Here is an 18,456-nt window from a genome sequence, read left to right on the forward strand (position 1 = left end):
TTTGTTTCAAGTTATGCCTGTTGTCCCTCTGCCTCCCACCATGTAGCACTGAGGAGCATGGCCCTTAATAGCATCCCTTAGCCAGTCAAGTCTGGTCTCTGTTCACCTACAGATTTTGGTAGCAACCACTGTAGAGTGACAACCTGTCTTATGCTTACATCTTAGGAAAAGAACAGCCTCTTTTTTTCCACATAGCTATGAAATCAGAGACAATTGAATTGTTTGCAAAGTGCTTTGAGATGATGTGTTGAATGCAAAGCATGCATCATTGTTCAATATCTATGCAGCACAGGTAGATGAAATATCTGAAGGTAAATTTAAAAATGATCTTGTCATAAGTTGAGCATAAGCATTTGCTGCCCTCACCCCCTTGTTTTACCTCCTGCAGCAAACCCTGCTCTATGCTAGTGTTAACTTTGTGTGGCTGCAGAGTTAAGTAGGTCAGGGAACTGAACCAAATGAAAAAGAGCCAGGAGGAAAAAATATTAAGTGTTTTGAGCTGGCTGAGTTCCTGGATTGGGTTCACTGTTTGGCTACACAACTGCTTGTGCCAGCCCAGCTCAGGAAGTGGCGCAAGAAGAATAAGAGATAAAAGTCTTGGATCTTGCATTGGCTTCATCCGTTTAAAGCATTACTACCAACAGATGTTTTTATAGCCTTAAATTAAAAGCTCCCAAATTGTTTACAAGGCATGCAAAGTGATGGTTATTTTGGCTCAACATTTCCATTAAGTCATTTAAGTCATTTGAGAGAATGAAGTTCTTCAAAAGCAGAGGGAAGCAAAGAACTTCATAAATGGCTGAAGGCATCCTTTAAGGGCAGCAGTGAAGCAGAATTGAGTTTCCTAGTGCTCACTGACTACTTCTTGAGTTTATTCCTACATCCTTTCAAATTCTGTTTATATGCGTTTTGAAAAACACATTTCCTTTTTTAAGAAAAGCCTGCTTTTAGTTTAATCCATACTGTGTTGCTAAAGTACAGATAAGTTCCTTTAAAAAAAAAATAAAATTGGAATGTGAAAATATTTTCAGTTTCATCCTGTCTTTAAGAGAGATCCCCTTTTCTCTGTGAACCTTAGGCTATCTTTATTGGTTTTGGACCAGGATTCAAGTTTCAAACTCAAGTTGATCCATTTGAAAACATTGAAGTATATAATTTAATGTGTGGTAAGTACAATTGATGGGGGTCATCTTTGTTTGTTAGAAACATAAAATCTTTTGGGTGTTATAAATGTTTTAATAACAAACTTTTAAACGTCCTTAGAAAATTATCTTTAAGATTTTCTTCCAATTTTCACTAGTACCTGAGAAACATTCAGCTTCTAAAAGACTAATTCCTATTGAGGCTCTGCTATTCAGGCTGTTTGTATCTGTATTTTCCACCAGTCACTGTGCACATTCCTCTGACCTGCTCCAAAGCTGACATTTTTACTCACCAGTATTAAAACTACCTACACAGCCTTCCTCCTACCAAAAACACACCCTCCCTTTCTCCTGTTTAACTAGAGGGTTAATTCAATAATGTTACCTTATTCTGACAGTGCAGAAATAATTATCATAGTATGAGAATGGAGGTATGGGTTCAGCTGCCAGGCAGCTCATTTCCAGGAAGTCTGAATCATGCTCTGCTGCTCCATCCAGTTTTTCATACACTTGAACAATCCTTGTATGTTCTGCTGTGTGTATTCTTATTTTGTGCTTCCCTTTATCATATTTTCAATTTTTATTGCCTCAATTTATAATCTATAATCTCAATTTCAGTTAACTAAATTGAAAACCTGTTTTTTGAAATTGATCGATACAATACACCTTCTTCATTCATATTCATAAGCCAAACTCATTGATGCCTGTCATTCAATTTATGCACTGGGGGTTTGGGTGTTTCCCTGTCTGTTCTCATTATCTCATAGGGTCACAGCTGTTTTTTGTCTTTTAATGAACAGTAACTGTCTCATTAGTCTACAGTCCCATGACTTTAGAGTCTTACTTTAAAGCTTGTTGCCTCTTTAGTTGCATAGCTGCAGTGGATAGGCTCCCCGTTTCTCTATGATTTTTCACTGCACCAGAGAAGAGGGTTTCATTTCAGAAAATCAGACACCTTGCTGCCCTCCTTTTTTTCACCCTTTCAAATGCAATGTTACTGTTAATTTCTGTGTCCCTTCTTTGTCCTCTTTCATGGTTTCTCCAGGAATTCATCGCTTTTTTTTTTTTCTGCCAAGTTCATTTATTCCCCTGGAGGTCTTCACCTGTTTTCCATTATCTCCTGCCTCCTTCTCTCTCCTACCAGGATCCATGCTTGCTCTAACACCTGCTTCTGTGAGAGACAATTTGTTACCAAAGGGTTTGATCAAGAAAGCAGTTAACGGGAACACTGCACATGCTTGAGATCAGTGGCAATGTTCAGGTATACCATATTTAAGCCATGTGTTTAAGTTCTTTACTGGAATAGGAAACAGGCTATTTTCAGGAAGTATGCATCTCACACCCTGGTGTGCTTTGATGTCTCCTCATGTTGTAGTTGATTTCTTTGAGCCTTCTTCTACTGCTCCCCCATTCCCTTCTGTATATGTTGCGTGGGAGTCCTTACTGACATCTCACAGAAGCAACTTCAGTGGTAAATCAGACTTCTTAGGTTCACTCATCAAGGTCCAGATTTCTTCCATCCTGTATAGGAGTTAAAAGCCAGCCCCTTTACTTTTAGATAGAAAATGATAAAGTGAGGCAACTTACTGAAACTTCTCCTTGCCCAGGGCTTTAGGTAACTTTTGGATGGCAGAAAACATATTCTTTCAGTCAGGTCCCTATGATTTCTCTTGGGAGTCTCTGACTGCACCTTCTTCAAAGGGCAGCCAAAGAGAAATACTGCTTGCATTTGTGCAGTGTGTCAGCAGTTAAAACACAAACACCAAATACATACAGCTGATTGTCTTGTCTGAATGAAGGAATTTCACCTCACGCTTTCCAAAGTGTTAAAACTGCCTGACTTTACAAAACTGTAGTATGGCTTGGGTTGGAAGGGATCTACTCTGATCCCAGTGGGTGGCAAGCCTGACCATGGCAGAAGATTGGAACTTTAAGGTCCCTTCCATCCCAAGCATTCAGTGATTCTGTCGATGCATTATATGATTTTTTTTTGAGTGCGTGCTTATTCTGTACTTCCTTGCAAGCAGACTAATTTCATCCTGAGCCCTACCTGAGAATATATGTGCTTTCTTTTAAAGTGCTTACATGGTTTTTCCTTTCAGTTGTTCTGAATAGCAAGCAGTACAGGATTATTAACTCACTCTTGCTTGTAATCGACCATAGTTGCTATCACAATACAAGCAGCAATGTATTATAGTCTGTTTTGTCCTGTTACTTGAATTCTTTCATAGACTTGCTTGATTTGAAGCCAGCCCCAAACAATGGAACCCATGGACGCCTAAATAATCTCTTAAGGAATCCTGTTTACATCCCTCACCATCCCAAAGAAACAAGCCATCCTTCTGAATGCTCTTTTGTGGGACAAAGAACCTTTCCAGTGAGCCTTGGCTGCTCCTGCAGGACAGCAGTATGTATTGAAATGGTTGAAGTCATTAAGGCACATGTCTCTGTTCTATTCAGAGTGAGACTCCAGATTCTCTAGTAAAAATATTTATCTTATGGTTTTGCTACCTGTTGTTTTGTTTTTTGGTTTTGTTTGATCCGGTCTCGGAATCATGTCTTGCCTGGGGTTAGAGAGCTCATATTTGCATGTTCATTTTTTGAAGTTTCCTAATGTAAAGCAGCATTCAGCTCTGAAGAGCATGGAAAACACTGCAGGAGCAAACTTTGATGGGAAAAGCATTTAGTTATTACTTGGTTCACTTTACTATGTTGAAATTTCTGTGACTATGTTGTATGCTTGGGGTTGGTTTTCAAAGATGTTGATTCACTTGTGGCAAAAACAGTGTGTTTGTGCGCATTCTCCATAGCTCCTCTGCCGTACCTGTCTGTGAGTTTTATACAGGGATAACTTGCAAGGCAGATGTGTTACGTTTATTATTTTAAGTAGTGGAATATAAATATAAATACGTGCTTTGTGAAACACATAATAAAAAATGAATGTTTTTGCTTTATAATTATAGGGCTTGCCAGTAAGAGATTTCCATCAGCGTTTAAATCTTACTGAAACAGAAGGTAAGACCTTTAGATTGTAAAATAGAATAATAATAAAAATGTGAGGATGATTAAAAATGTAACTGTCATATATATGTAGAATTCAGACACAGTGCTACTGAACTGTGTGTTCTCAAGTACATGTGTATCTGTGTATATGTGTCTTTATGGTGCATGTTATTATCTGGAATACTTGGAGTTTCCAACACTGAAGTAATGAGCACTCCAGAATGAGAAGCAGAAGTGGTAGATGGGGAACAATGTAATAAGAAATCCTTGTAAATATTGATGTAAATACCTTGATCCTTGTAAATACATGATGGTAATGTACTTTTAAAGAAGCACAGAAGTGGTTTTAAATCATTGCTGTGCTAATGCTGTATTTCAGTTCTGTGGGGACACTTGTGCCATGTTTGAGCTGCAGCTTGCGGGGCCGTATATATATTTATAACTTGTAAAACAAAACACATTATTTAATGGAAAGGAAGTTGTAATCTAGCCCTTTGTGCTAACACCTTAAAAAATGCAGCCATAGCAGTTAAATTGTCATAAAAGAAAATAAGTTGATAGAAACCTTTCAGGTATTTGCTCATTGGAACCTTGTTTCTTAAGCAAATAACTTCTGTATTTGTTGAGAACCTGCTGTAGCTCACTGTTAAGAACTGGATTTTTGTCAGCTAACGGCAGGATCCAGTGCTTGATGCTTATTCAGGACTAATTTAAGGCTTCCGTTGACTTGTGTAGTTTGTCCGGGCACAAAAAATGAATCGTTTTTTTGAGCCTTTTCCATTGACAGCAGGGCATCTTTGTTTTTATTTTACAATAGAGAACCAGAAACTTGAAAATATATATATATATATTTTGGCTGTTTCTAGCTGAAATAAATAAATATTCAATGATGATGATTTTGATGGAGTTAATGTTTATCTTAAAAACTCTGGAACCTTTTTGCTGACATTTTTGGACAGCAGCAGGTGAATGCAGGATCACGTGTTTCATACGATTATGTTCTGTTGCATTTTATTTTTTTAACTTAATTATTTTAAGAATCTTAAGAAGGTATACTGTAAAGCATCTCTGTTGCTAACTCTGCTTTTCTGTTCAGCTTCTTTTATCACAGAAACTAGACCTTTGATACATGAGTAGATTTGATTGTTTTTTAGCAAGTGAAAATTGGGACAATTTTAAAAGAGAAAGGTTCTCAATAACTGTTATTGATTGAAATGTAACAAGCAGTATTTCTATTCCAGTTAAGAAGACAGAGGCACTCACTTTGCCCTATGGACGGCCCAGGGTTCTGCAGAAGAAGCATAATTACTGCCTCCTTTACCATAACCGCTATGTAAATGGGTACAGCAAGGATTATAAGATGTCTCTGTGGAGTGCGTACACTGTTAACAAAAATGTAAGTATCTGAAGAAATGTTAGAAGCAACCTTGAAAGATAAAAAGCTTGAATGGCAGCTATTCCCAAACACTTTCCAGAATAGGAGTTGGCTTTGTGTCCTTCCTTTTTCTTGGCATAAGCTTTTGCCTCTGGAGAGAACAGATCCACCAGGAAGTGAGGAGACCATTGCCATTGGTACTGAGAGATCCTATGAGTCTGCACTGACTCCACTGCTTGGCAGCGTTGGTCTGCTATAGCAGTCTACCAGATAAAGCAGTGTACGGAATGATGTAGGACTCTTTTGAAAAGATAATCTCTGGGCTATCTGATGCCTTGATTAAATCCTGTCCTCAGAAGATCATTCTGACTGAGTTCAAAGAAGTTGCTGGAGATTAATGTAGACTTTGCTGTTCTGAACCATGTACTAAGATGTTCATGCAGATTGCTGATGTTAAGAATGAAAGTTTTCAGATTGGTTTTCCAATTCAGAGAAAATTTAGAAGCCAAGGCATGCTTGAAGTGGAATTATGACTATAGTTTGATTATCAGGGCTTAACGGGTTTTAAATAATGGCCATTATAAGAAAATCAAACTAAGCTCTGTCAAGGTTTGCTTTATCCTGAGTTTCTTGAGAGGCCAGTGGCTCAAAGCAACCAGTTATTGTAACAAGTGGTAAATTGGAGAGAGATGGCTGCCTCCAACTCTTAGTCTGAGCATATGCATTCGCACCAGATCAAGTTACATTTCATAGGGACCTTCCAGTTTTTCTTTGGAAGGGGAAGTTTTTCTTAACTGAAATTCTGCACTTCTGCTCATTTTATTTACAAAATACATGCAGCAAATGGAAGGTCTTGTTTTTCATTGGCAAAAAAGGGACAACATTTGAATCTTAAGCCTCTTGACGCCACTGAAAGCAACCATGGGTAAATAATGTAGAATTCTGCAGTCCCCCACACTGAACAAAATATTGCAGGTCAGCTATCCAATTTTCTTAAAGACACTTTCTTCTTGTTCAATAGGACAATTGGATTTCTACTACAGAAGATATTTCCAGCTGTTTACGCAAGGATGTTCGTATTCCTTCTAATCATAACCAGACGTGTTCATTTTATAACAATCATCCTCGACTAACTTATGGATTTCTTTCTCCTCCAAGTAAATACATTGCTTTCATTGTACAGCACATGAGATTTAAGTAGTTTGTAATGCAGTAGCTCTCTTCTTTTATAGATTCTGCTGATTAAGAACTTGAAGCAATAGTTGCTGGATTATTGCAGTTCTTTTAGCATATGAGAAAGGAAAACATTGCACATGCGTCAGCAGTTGTTGAGTAGTCCAAGGTCATTCAGTTTTTCCTGAAAGCTTTTCAACTCGTCTGGTTTCTAATGTGGCATCTCATGGAAGAAACTGGAAGAAATGTGTAAACCTTGAGTCAAGTCTGGCAGACTAATAAACTGCAAATTTGTTTTGCATGATCTCCATTAGTTGGAACTACACAAAGCAATACTGAAACATTTGTCTGTAAATGTAAAAATGCCTTGATTTAAGTTTATTTATGTTTGAAATTTACCATTGTGTGCCATACATGACTTTTAGTAAAGGCACTCAGTATTTGACGTAAGGAGTGTAGCTCTGGTTCTCCAAACATATTTTAAAATATAGTTAGCTATTTACAAATGGTAAGATTGCATGTAAACTGGTGCTGCTCTGATTTGGAAGCATTTTACATTGGTTTTACTGCATAAAGTATTGAGTTGAGGGTTATTTTAACATCCACACAAAGTGTAGTTTGCAAAGCTCAAAGAGAGCTATTCTTGTGCCTAATTTCTGTGGACAGAACAACTTGGTCTGACACTCAGGAAGTAAATTTTATTCCCTTCCCCGCCGTTCAGAAGTCTGTTCTGATATTTTAAAGTATTAAAATAACATGGACGCTGTATACCTTCCAAGTGCAATTACTGCTGCTGCTGCTAAGATTGTTTTGTTTTGTTTTGGGTCTGATCAACATGTACTGAAGTTAGCCCTTAGACTCGCATCAACTTTGAAAAGAATTTAGGTCAGCTCCACCTTAACATCATAACATTGATCTTTAATCTTGTATTTTTTGCTTTGTGGTTTCAGATTTTATGACAGATGCAAAAAAATCTCATTATGATGCCTTGCTCACCAGCAACATTGTGCCAATGTATCCTGCATTTAAAGGTATTTTCTTTAATTTGAGTCTAGGTCTGCAGCCTTTTTGCTTACTTCCAAACACCACAATTTCAAGTTAGCTGTGTCTGTGAAATAAGACCCCCCCAGACCCTGAACTTCTTACATCAGTGAAAACTTCTTGAAGTAGGTCTATGATACTTATGAAAGAGGCCCATCATTTAGCTTATGATTACCTTATGGCTAATTATACATTGGTATAGCATAGATGTCTCCATTTTATGACTAACATTTTTATTTGCATTTCCCTACCTACCTAAACAAGGTTTTTTAATGTATCTCCTAGATAACCCAAATGTCAGTTATGTGGTAGTGAGTTAAATTCATTTCCATTTTTAGGAATGTCTCTCAAAATTGGATGAGTTTCCAGGCAGAAATTTAGAGTCTCAAACACTGAGAAAATGGGAAATAGTCAGATCTTTAATAGAAAAAATATGAAAATATGGACTTTCCTGGGTGAAATGGAGCATGAGATGGTTGGCACTTCCTCTGGACAAAAAAAAAAGCAGTAATTTCCTCTTAAAAGGAATTAAAATTAAAGAGGAAAGAACAGGCTTTGGGTACATATAAACTGAAAATGTGCATGAAATGAAGATGCGGGTGTACATGCTAGCCGTTCTGACTTTAATAACAAGGCAAGATACAGTCATGGTTTTCTCTCACATTCCCTTTTTAGCTTCTCCATATATTGGTTTCCATGAAAGAAACCCAAGGCCACAAGGGAGCAGGATCGCTATGTTCAGTCAGGTTTTTAGCTAGGGTGATTGTGAAACCAGAATGCCAGGAGATATTGCAGTGCATGCTGTTGCTCAGGTAGATTAAAAGTACGAAGACTTATATTCTCCTAGCATAGTATATTGTTTTCTTAGCTTCCCATGCCTGTCAGTACTCTACTGAAAACTGCACAATTTTATTAACAAGTCCTACTTTGATGCATACCATTTCCATTACTTTATTCTAGTGTTATGGAACTACTTCCATCAGTCCCTGCTGCCTGAGTATGCTGCAGACAGAAATGGAGTCAATGTAGTAAGTGGTCCCGTGTTTGATTATGACTCTGATGGGATCTATGATACCCCAGAAAAAGTGAAAAGGTGAGCTGCTTTCTCATTGTAATCCTTTGCTTCTTTCCTCCATTAGTGGTCTCAAAGTAATTATGATCCTCGTTACCAAGGAAAGTATCTTGCTGAAACTGATCCCTGGGAGGTAATACCAGTTCAGAGAAAGGCAGCCAAATGAATCTAAATAGATTGAGCTGCGTGAAGCTCAGAAGCAAATGAAAAGCAGAAAGAGAATGTGTACTAGAAATATGTCATACTGAAAGGAAGTAAGAGAAGTATGTGGAAAAACATCCATTAGCCTGAAAACTTACAACATTGCCTATAGAACTGGATAAAGCAGGGGCTTAGCTGTGGTATCATAGCTTATGTTAGTGAGTCTGAGTATCTGGAAGTGTTCTACTATTGAGTTATCAGCACAAGTGTACCAGTTACTCCCAGATAGCAAAATAGGTTCAAGATAACAGATAGGTCATAAGTTCTTGAACCTTTTTAAGTAATTTCTTTGTGGTTATACCTCACCATTTTAGGACTACAAGCTGAATTTGATAGGCAAAATATTCATAGAATCACCAAGGCTGGAAAAAACCTAAAAGATCATCCAAGTCCAACCATTCACCTATTACCAATAGCTCCCACTTAAACCATGTCCCTCAGCACAACATCCAATCATTCCTTGACAACATCCAATCATTCCTTGAACAATTAATCTGAAATATGATGCCAACTTGGATTACAGATGTATTTTCCCTCCAGACACAAGCTTTCTTCAGACCAAATATGTGGGTTGCTAAAAAAAAATCAGTGTATTCAGTGTAATCAGCTGATTACTGCCATTTGTTCTTTGTACAGATACTAACTTACTGAATTACTGGAATGTTTTCTGCTTTTCAGACACCCTGGTAACTCAGAAGTTCCCATTCCTACTCATTTCTTCATTGTGCTGACTACTTGTAAAAATACTTCTGAAACTCCTTTGAAGTGTGAAGGATCTCTTGATGCCTTATCTTTCATTGTACCTCACAGAGAAGACAATAGTGAAAGCTGTGCAGTAAGTAGTCTTCTCAGTCTCTATAAAGCCAGGCTTGAGCTCATTCTGCTTGAGTATTAATTAAGGGTTGTAAAAACTGCAGTCTGTCATAATTACCTTGAGAGGAAAGATAATATTTTTTGTACACAGAATTACATTAAAGTGCGTAAATATTCTTAAATGAAAGAAGAAAAGTTTCCTGTGTTCAAAGACTAAAACTTACAGGTAGCTGGGTAGAATCAGAGTATGTTGAGGCATACAAAGTTTTCTGTAGCAGCAGTATCCAGTCATATCATTTGAGAGAGTCAAAGAGCATCTAGGAGAAGGTGAGTCATCCACAAAAGAGGTTCAGTGTTAGATCAAGTGTATATCTTAAAGGAGAAGAGAGATTCTTGAAGAGCATTGACTGCTTCTAGATCAAGTACCTCGGCATTTTGGTGGGAATGTATGTAGCTCATAAACCTTATAAAGCAGAACAAAGCATGTGAAGTGTGCTAACCTACAGGGAGGATGTACACAAGTAACTGCCCACTTAAAGCAAAGTTCCCAGCAGTAGCGTTATCATAGACATGCTGAATAGCTGTTGGACCTCACCCATCACTCCTCACTATCACCAGCTTCCACTGATGCAGCTGCAGGTTCTGTACACTTGAGGAAGTAACAGCAAGTACTAAATTTGCACAAGCTTATAATTATTCGTAGAATCTAGTGCTATCTGTTTGTTTGCCACCAGTTACTGCTTTCTGTCTGTCATCATAAAGCATGAAAACATCTTTTACTAATTGATTAAATGTATATCAGAAAAAAGAAGTACATTTCACAAACTCTTCTTTTCCTCTTTCCCATTAGGATGGGAGGTCGGAGTCACTGTGGGTTGAAGAGAGAATGAAGTTTCACATAGCTCGGGTCAGAGATATAGAATTACTTACAGGACTCAGCTTCTATCAAGACAGAAAACAGCCAATATCTGACATTTTACAGTTAAAAACGTATTTACCAACTTTTGAAACGGTCTGATTTTTCCTATGGAATATTTTTGTCCATTTTGCAGCAGATTTGTAAATAGAATTTTTAATTGATGGAAAACCATTTTTTTTTTTTTTTTAAATAAGCTGGAAAATTTATTGAGAACTCTTGACCAAAATGCCAGTGGGGGAGGGGGAAAAGTGGGAGCCGTATTTGTATCTCAGGGACTCCTGATGGACTATGTATATAACACAGGGTGGCAGCTCTTGTCGTTCACCCTTGAATATGGTAGAACCATGACCATTATTAAATGCTGTCAGTATTTCATCATTGCAGTCTTGAGACAAAAACAGAACTATCTTTTACATGCACTGGAGAGGGAGAGTTTTGTAAAGCACAAGTTATGATCAATGTGGTCAATATTCTAATTGGCAAATATTTTACAGTTTTTAGCAATAACTACATTCTTGACTATTGAAATACAAAAAGCAGCACATTTCCTTGAAGCATGAATTATGTTCTGAGTTTCGGGTCTCGTGTAATAATGCAGCATTGTGATCCAAGGACCTGTATTGAGGTAAGCAGTAAGACTGGTATACGAAAGTTACCCAGCAAGGAATAAACTCTTGGCTAACGGTGTTCTGTTAGCAAGGGAATGCTGGTGCGTTGCTGCCCTCTAGTGTCTCCAACGCTGAAGAAGAGTTTGACGCATATTCTGCATATTTTGCGTGCATCACTCAGAGTGAGCAGGAACAATCATCATCTCACCCAGAAATTCAGAAAGATCGCTGAGTTCCCAGAACTGCCTTCCTTCAAATGAAGCTTGTATTTATGCCTTTTTAGATTTGGTGCATCATTTAGTCTGTTGTGGTTTTAAAATCCCCCCCCCCCCGCTTCCCATTTATTTTTTTTCCCTCCAATTTAATTTCAAACAAAGATCATTGCCAGAATGGTAAAATGATTACTGCCCATTGCTACAAGTCAGTGCCCACAGTCTGCCCGTTGGCAGCAAACAGCCCCATTCTCTGTACATTTCTAGCTGTCTCCTTATCGCTACATCATCCAAATTCCAGCTCATATAAGTTACCTGTCTTGAATGCAGACACTGCCAGATGCAAATCCAGCAGAAGCAAATAATGAGCTTCCTTGGAAGCTCAGACCACACAAACAGCTGCTACGTGCACTCAGGAGTGTAGTAACACCCTCCTTTCCTAGTACCTGTGCTATCACCTTTGTAATTCTTCCACTTTCTCTGAAGCTGGTAAGCCAAAATTGACTCTGCTGTGTATTATTGGGTATAGTCAATTCTACGTTATTTTTGTCTCGTTTTAAAAGAAAATACGTCACGCACAAGTCTCTTAGAAGACTGAAGACCCTGCGGACAGATCAGAGAGGCATTTTACATTACGGCTTGGTCAGGGCAAGTTGGTGGCTGGATTCAGAGCCTGCTGAAGTCAATGGAAGCTTTTCCATTAGCTTCAGTTTGAGTGGGCTGACATCCTGGGACCATATGTTGATTTAACTAAATGTATTTCTTTGATCTTCTGTTATAAGCATGATTTTTTGTTTTCCTAAGTAGTTTCACTGTGTGAAATTTAAACGTGTTGTAGCAACCTCACATTACAACATGACTGTGACAGCATTATTCAGTGTAACATCTTTGTAACATTGCACCTGTGACCAAATAAAAACATCAGATGACGTATGCTGTTTGTGACCCTTTCTATTCCAAATGCTCTAGTGACTAAATGAATAGTAGTGTAGGGATATAACAAAGCATTTCATTTGTTCCTGAATTGGGAGGGTGCTTTAAATCTTTTTAAAGTTGAAGATGCCTTTTCTTCTAACTGAAACATTAGATTCATAATTGGAGGGTGAAAGTATTAAGAACACTAGTCGTGTATTGCGATGAATTGCTCCATTAAGATGACATAGTGAATTATTATAGCAGCTTCTTTTTGTAACAGATAAAAGTTACCAGTAAAGGTCCTGTATTAGCTAAGCCTGCCTGTGGAGAAGGGACTATATTGCCTGGCCTCTGATAGAAGAGGGAAATTAGGAGAGGAAGACAGAGAAATATCTAATAGTGGGAATAATTCTACTGTTAAGGTATGGTTAGGACAAATTCTTTCTAACTTCTTTAAGATGGAATAATTAGTGACCATCATGTGTGTTTCCAGGCAAGAGCTGGTGAAAAGCTCCATATAAATCTCATTTATTGAGGTCGTATTTGATTCAGATTGACAAGGAAGAAAATTCCAATAGAAGAAACTCGCAATGAAGTATGGCAATGAATCAGTAAGCCTGGGAGATAGCTTTACCTCCTCTAGGGAGGAAATATTTGTACATTTTATTATTACATTTGATAGTATGTGAATGCAAATGACAGATGTTAACACCTTCAGAAAGCAAAGCAATGTGAAGAGGCGTGGCTAGCCCTATTCCTGGGTAAGGATAGAACAGGTTATGCCTTATGGAACAGCTGACTGTTGGTTTGACCTAGGGAACATTTTGGAAGGGAGGGTGAGAGGCTATGAAAGCTGAGGGCCACTGAGTAAGGGTGATTGCTGGGAGGAACATGGGATGTGGCCTTCCTAGAAATTTCCACTTCTCCTATACTCTGACATGTTTATTTGCCTGACAGTTTAGGGTGGTGGAGCGGTAGAGGGGAGGACAGCTCAGAATGGTTTTCCTGCTGACACAGTGCACACAGAGCTGTGCTGTCAGGGCTGGCTGCGTCCTTACCCATAGCTGTGAGATAACTCACTTAACTAGTGCCCAATTGAATTCTCACCTCAGGCTGTCTGCTGTGTAAAGCAGAAAACAAAGTGATACTTCTCTGCTGTATGTGATACAGGCCTGTTCTGGCAAATGTTCCCTCAGAACATCCATTGTATTCTGAACTGCTCCTATGCAGCACACTGCAGTCACTTGGTAGCTGCCCGGCCTGCTTGCCCTCATCCTGAGAGTGGGTGGCCTGAGTTTCTGGCCATCCTTAGTCTGAGGAGAATTGAAGTACAAAGTTATCCCTTTATATACAAGGTTATAAACCAGGCTAAGAGGAGCTGCCCCTCTGCTGCATGGGAGGGCACTCCTCATTTTTCAGGAAAATGAAAGCCAGGAAACAAAAAGGAGTGGGAAAGAAATCCTAAACCAGTGGCTTTTTGAGTAGGGCATACAGCTGGGAAGAAACGTGGCTTTTCTGGCCTCCCTTCTTCCAAGCTTTACAGCAAAGCTCAATGCTAAAAAGGCCAATGTGCCACCATACCCTGCTCGCAGAGAAGCCAAATTGTTTCTGACATGTTCTTGGCAACACCAGGCAAAGTACTCACAGGCAGGTTGATGGACTTTATCCAACTGGTGAAAGGACTTTCTAGCTATACAGCACTCCTTCTTAGAAGCAGTCTAGGTCAAATCAATGGCATCCTTTCAGAGGCCGCTACTTATATGAGGGCAGCTCCACCCTCGGTCCAGCCCTTCTGGTCAGGTGGAGAACACAGGTGCAAACAATTTGCCTGTGCTCCCTAGGCCACCCATCAGCACCCATTAACAGATACTCTGTCAACAGTTCAAGCTGTGACCTAATAGTTCCTCTACACTGTATGAGATACCATCCATCCTACCACTCTGGAGGTGCTTGGGGTGGTCACATTGAGAGACTTCTCCTATGGCAAAGGTGACTGGGCAGCTATCATAGTGCCATGCCTACAGCTGCACCACTAATGGGGTCAGGAAGCCATGCTGGGGCATACTCAGCTCTTTTACTACTGTGCTGTGGAAAACTGTTTTTAGCCATTCTGAGGAACTGCAGGTCAGAATGTGAACCCACTGACTTACTAAAGAAGAAATTCCCAAATGTTTTTGTTTGGATACCACCACTGCTAGTAGCAGCAGCAGCACCTCCTGCTCACTCTCATATACCCTGTGGCCACATCCAGCTGCCTGGGAGCACCACACTGAGGTGGTTTGTGTGTCATGTGTAGTTTGTCCACCATAGCTCAGGAACCTCTGTATGACAGGAAACCAGTCCAGGTCTGGCATCCTGTGACTCAGGCTCCTTTGGAAAGGAGTTCCTCACTGAACCGCCATGAGTCACCACGCCAGCCTACAGAAAGGGCTGCCATGGAGACCAATGGACAAACTCAGAATAATTATGGAATATGGAAGCCTGGAAATGGAATTTAAAGGATGCCATTGCAAAATATCATCTGTTGCTCAGCCCCACAACGTGTTAAATTTGTTGCTGCTTATTGCAGATGTAGTCCTTTTTATTTGTAGTTTCTCTGCTCAAATGCAATGAATGCAGTGGGATAGAAAACTGCATCACCCCAGAGATCCTGAATGACCTGCCCCGTTCAGGAGGCAGCAGAAGTGCCCTGTAGTGTGTCTGTAATGCACATGAGGGGCTGCCCTCACCACTCTGGCAAAGCTGTACTTCAGACCAGTCTCCATCTATAACTTGAAAGAGAAATTGTTGGTGTCTCTCCCCATGTCTCTGTGCTGGCAGCCTTACCTTTGCAGGGCACCCAACTTCTGTATCAAACTCTGGATTTCTAGCTGACAGAATGCACACTGCCCAGTGATGACAAATTCACTTTCAAATCCTGTACCTGCTGGCTGCGTGAGGTGGCACAGTCCACTGCCAAAGCTTCATTATACTCTTTGTTACTGATCTTCTACTAGGTGAAAACTGTAATTAGCCACTTTACACTAGAGGAAGTAATTAAGTACACTAGGCTCTGCTATTCAAAGTAAATACATTGTTTAGGGAAGCTGTGAAGGACCAGAGGGAATGGTTTCAAGCTGCAGCAGGGGAGATTCAGGCTGGACATTAGGAAGTATTACTTCTCAGAAAGGGTGGTCAGGCACTAGAATGCACTGCCCAGGGAGGTGGTGGAGTCACCGACCCTGGGGGTGTTTAAGGAAAGACTGGATGTTGTGTTGAGGGACATGGTTTAGTGGGAGCTATTGGTAATAGGTGAACGGTTGGACTGGATGATCTTTTAGGTCTTTTCCAACCTTGGTGATTCTATGAAAAAAGAAGTAAACAAGACCCATGCCCCTTGTCCCTGTATACCACAAAACCAGCCAAAAGTCAAAATATTTGGGATCAATCTGGAGAGGTGGATGGTGGTGTGACAACAAACACTCATGACTTCAGAGGAAACTTAGCTAATGGACTGGGAGGTAAATACTGTAAGCTAAATCAACAAATTTGGCTGCAGATGTCAGGTTGCAGGGCACCGGACTTGGACTGAATCACTGTTGACATGGAGGAGTGGAGAGTTTTAGAAGGGCTGGGCCAGTTGGCATATTCTCAGTTTTCCCAGGGTAAGGCAAACAGATTTTGGAAGGTCAAAAAGGACTTTGAGGAAGAAGGCAACAGTTGTTAGACCTCTGCACCAGCTGGCTCTGAGTTCAAAGTGTCTGTTCAAATGATGTGTAATCTCTATAGGCTTGTCATCAGAGAGCTGATAGCTTTAACTCTAGGGAAACTATTTGTGACATCTACAGAGATTCACCATCTGATGAAATTTGTATTCAACACACATAACTCCTTGTGGGTAGCACCTTAAACACCAAAAATGCAGAGATTCCTGCAACAAGCTGTATAAATCCTTTGGAAAGTAACAATGATTTTTTTGAAGTAAGGCATCCTCACCTAAAAGAAACTTATCAAAGCTGGACATTTTTGCCATCAGAAATGATTACAAATGCAAAGGTTTACAAACAAAGAGACCTGCTGTAAGGTAGAATGATACAAAGTTGATAACGAATAGTCAAAAGATTATTTATAAGGAAAAACTCACCAATACAGATGCCCTCACTGGGAAACGCTGAGGCAATTTCCACCAAGGAGCAATCTCCAAGAGATGCTGCCATAGTGGTGGTCAGCCCTTAAATGAGGTTTAGAGGAGGTGGAGTCAAGCTCCACCCCTTCTGGGAGCACAGCTACATCACTCTCACCTGTGCTCCCACAGCTGACCCAACACTTGCCTCAGCTGATTAATCAGAGGTTCAGGCTGTGATTACCAATTTGCCATACACCTACCTACAAGGAAGAGGCTTATGGAATACACAAAAATCACAAAGTTATCTATGCTTCTATGATTACATTTGCTTCAGTCCAGTTTGGTTCAGAGAAAAAGCCTCTGCAGATGATGAGAATAGGACTTAGCTGGCTGATAAGCAGGCACTGTGTTGCCACGTGTCTGGAGTGAGTACTGGAATTCTAAGTGACAGGGAGCGGTAATCAAGGAACACCCTCTTCCCAGTGTGGACCTGTGAACTGAACCTATAGGTGAAAGGCACAAAGATATCTGTGCTAGAGATATGCTGTGCTTTGGGTGGTTTACCAAGGAAATGTGACCACTTGAGGGGCAGGGGAGACATGGAGGTTGCCCTCGAGAGGAGGGTGAGACCCTACGGAGTAATAACTGAAGCACAAAAATGGCAGCTGTTCCATTACTAAATGGGCCTCAGAAGAGGGGCAGCGTGATGAAAGTTGGAGGGATTTGGCTTTACTAGCTGCAAACAATCACGTGTATTTCTGTAAAAGAAAATAAGGCCAGAAGATGATTGTTAGAGCTCAAAAGGTTTGACAGATACCGAAAAAGGCAATATTTCCCATTATTAATAACAAGATAGATGGTGGGGAATTGGTAGATGGCAAAGACCTTCCTAAAACCTTACATTAAAAAAAGAATATGTATTTATTTTAGCCCTTGTTTTGGAAGTTTGTTTTGTCTGACACTTAAGATATAGCGGATTTTGATGGTGTAAGAGGTGACGCTTTGTATACAGGCAAAGGTATTGTTGGTAGATAAGAATGTCAAAGCCAACCTGAAATCAGCTAGAGCTTTTGTGCTAAGACAGAATTAGAACATAAAATATTTACTAGGGGAATACAGTGCTAGGGAAAGAAGCTAACCTGAAAATGTCCTTAGTCTTGCCTGGCTGAGACTCCACCTTTAATGGGAAAAAAGGGTGTACTGAGTTTTCTGTGTAAAAGCAAACTATGTAAAGAAATATTTACCTAATCTGGGTTCTCCAAACAGCAACTTGGGAGCACTGCTTATGCACTGCAGCCCTCTTGGCCATTTGCACACCAAAATCCATTTAGCAAAAGCAGGTCTTAACTAAGGAGCCGGATCAGAGTTTTTTTACACTGGGTTTGGGTTAAGCCCAGAGCATCAGACTCGAGATCCCACTCATCAGCCCAAACCTACACATAACGGACACGACTCATTGTCTATGCATGTTGAAGAAGCCAACAGGGATATGAGTTTTCCTTTCAACAATTCAATGCAAAAGCTTGTTTTAACCTAATTAGTCAGCTGGAAAAAGAGGTGTAATTACATAAGGCAATTACATGGGTTGCTAACAGATCCCTGATGACCATGTGTGAAGCTGTACCTGCCTAAGGAGAAGGGAGTCCAGCTCATCCCATATCTTGGGCTTATGTGGATTAATGTGTTTCTAAAGGTATAAAGATGAAAAGCCAAATATTTAAAACATTTTTTTTGCTTTATTATTGCCTTTAATAAATACACCTCTCTTTTGGATTATTTTTCAGGACACTTACTGCTGTCAATTACTGGATGTATTGAAGCATTTGAAGAAGAGGAGCCTCAGGGGAGACCTTACATCTCACTACAATAACCTGAAA

The 18,456-nt window shown here is 39.8% G+C and overlaps 1 protein-coding gene across 1 annotated transcript in view; it reads left to right on the plus strand.

Moving 5' to 3' along the window:
• ENPP1 (ectonucleotide pyrophosphatase/phosphodiesterase 1) overlaps positions 1-12,491 on the plus strand; it is a 49,085-nt gene extending 36,594 nt beyond the window's left edge. The window contains exons 17-25 of the mRNA XM_072332882.1: positions 1,079-1,166; positions 3,374-3,549; positions 4,106-4,157; positions 5,387-5,541; positions 6,542-6,677; positions 7,644-7,724; positions 8,695-8,827; positions 9,686-9,842; positions 10,671-12,491. Of these exons, the coding sequence (XP_072188983.1) occupies positions 1,079-1,166; positions 3,374-3,549; positions 4,106-4,157; positions 5,387-5,541; positions 6,542-6,677; positions 7,644-7,724; positions 8,695-8,827; positions 9,686-9,842; positions 10,671-10,838 (1,146 nt within the window). The 3' untranslated portion in view covers positions 10,839-12,491. The remainder of the gene's footprint in view (positions 1-1,078; positions 1,167-3,373; positions 3,550-4,105; positions 4,158-5,386; positions 5,542-6,541; positions 6,678-7,643; positions 7,725-8,694; positions 8,828-9,685; positions 9,843-10,670) is intronic.
• The last annotated feature ends 5,965 nt before the right edge of the window (positions 12,492-18,456 follow it).

The sequence above is a fragment of the Excalfactoria chinensis genome, chromosome 3, assembly GCF_039878825.1.
Source record: "Excalfactoria chinensis isolate bCotChi1 chromosome 3, bCotChi1.hap2, whole genome shotgun sequence".
NCBI classification, from domain to species: Eukaryota; Metazoa; Chordata; class Aves; order Galliformes; family Phasianidae; genus Excalfactoria; species Excalfactoria chinensis.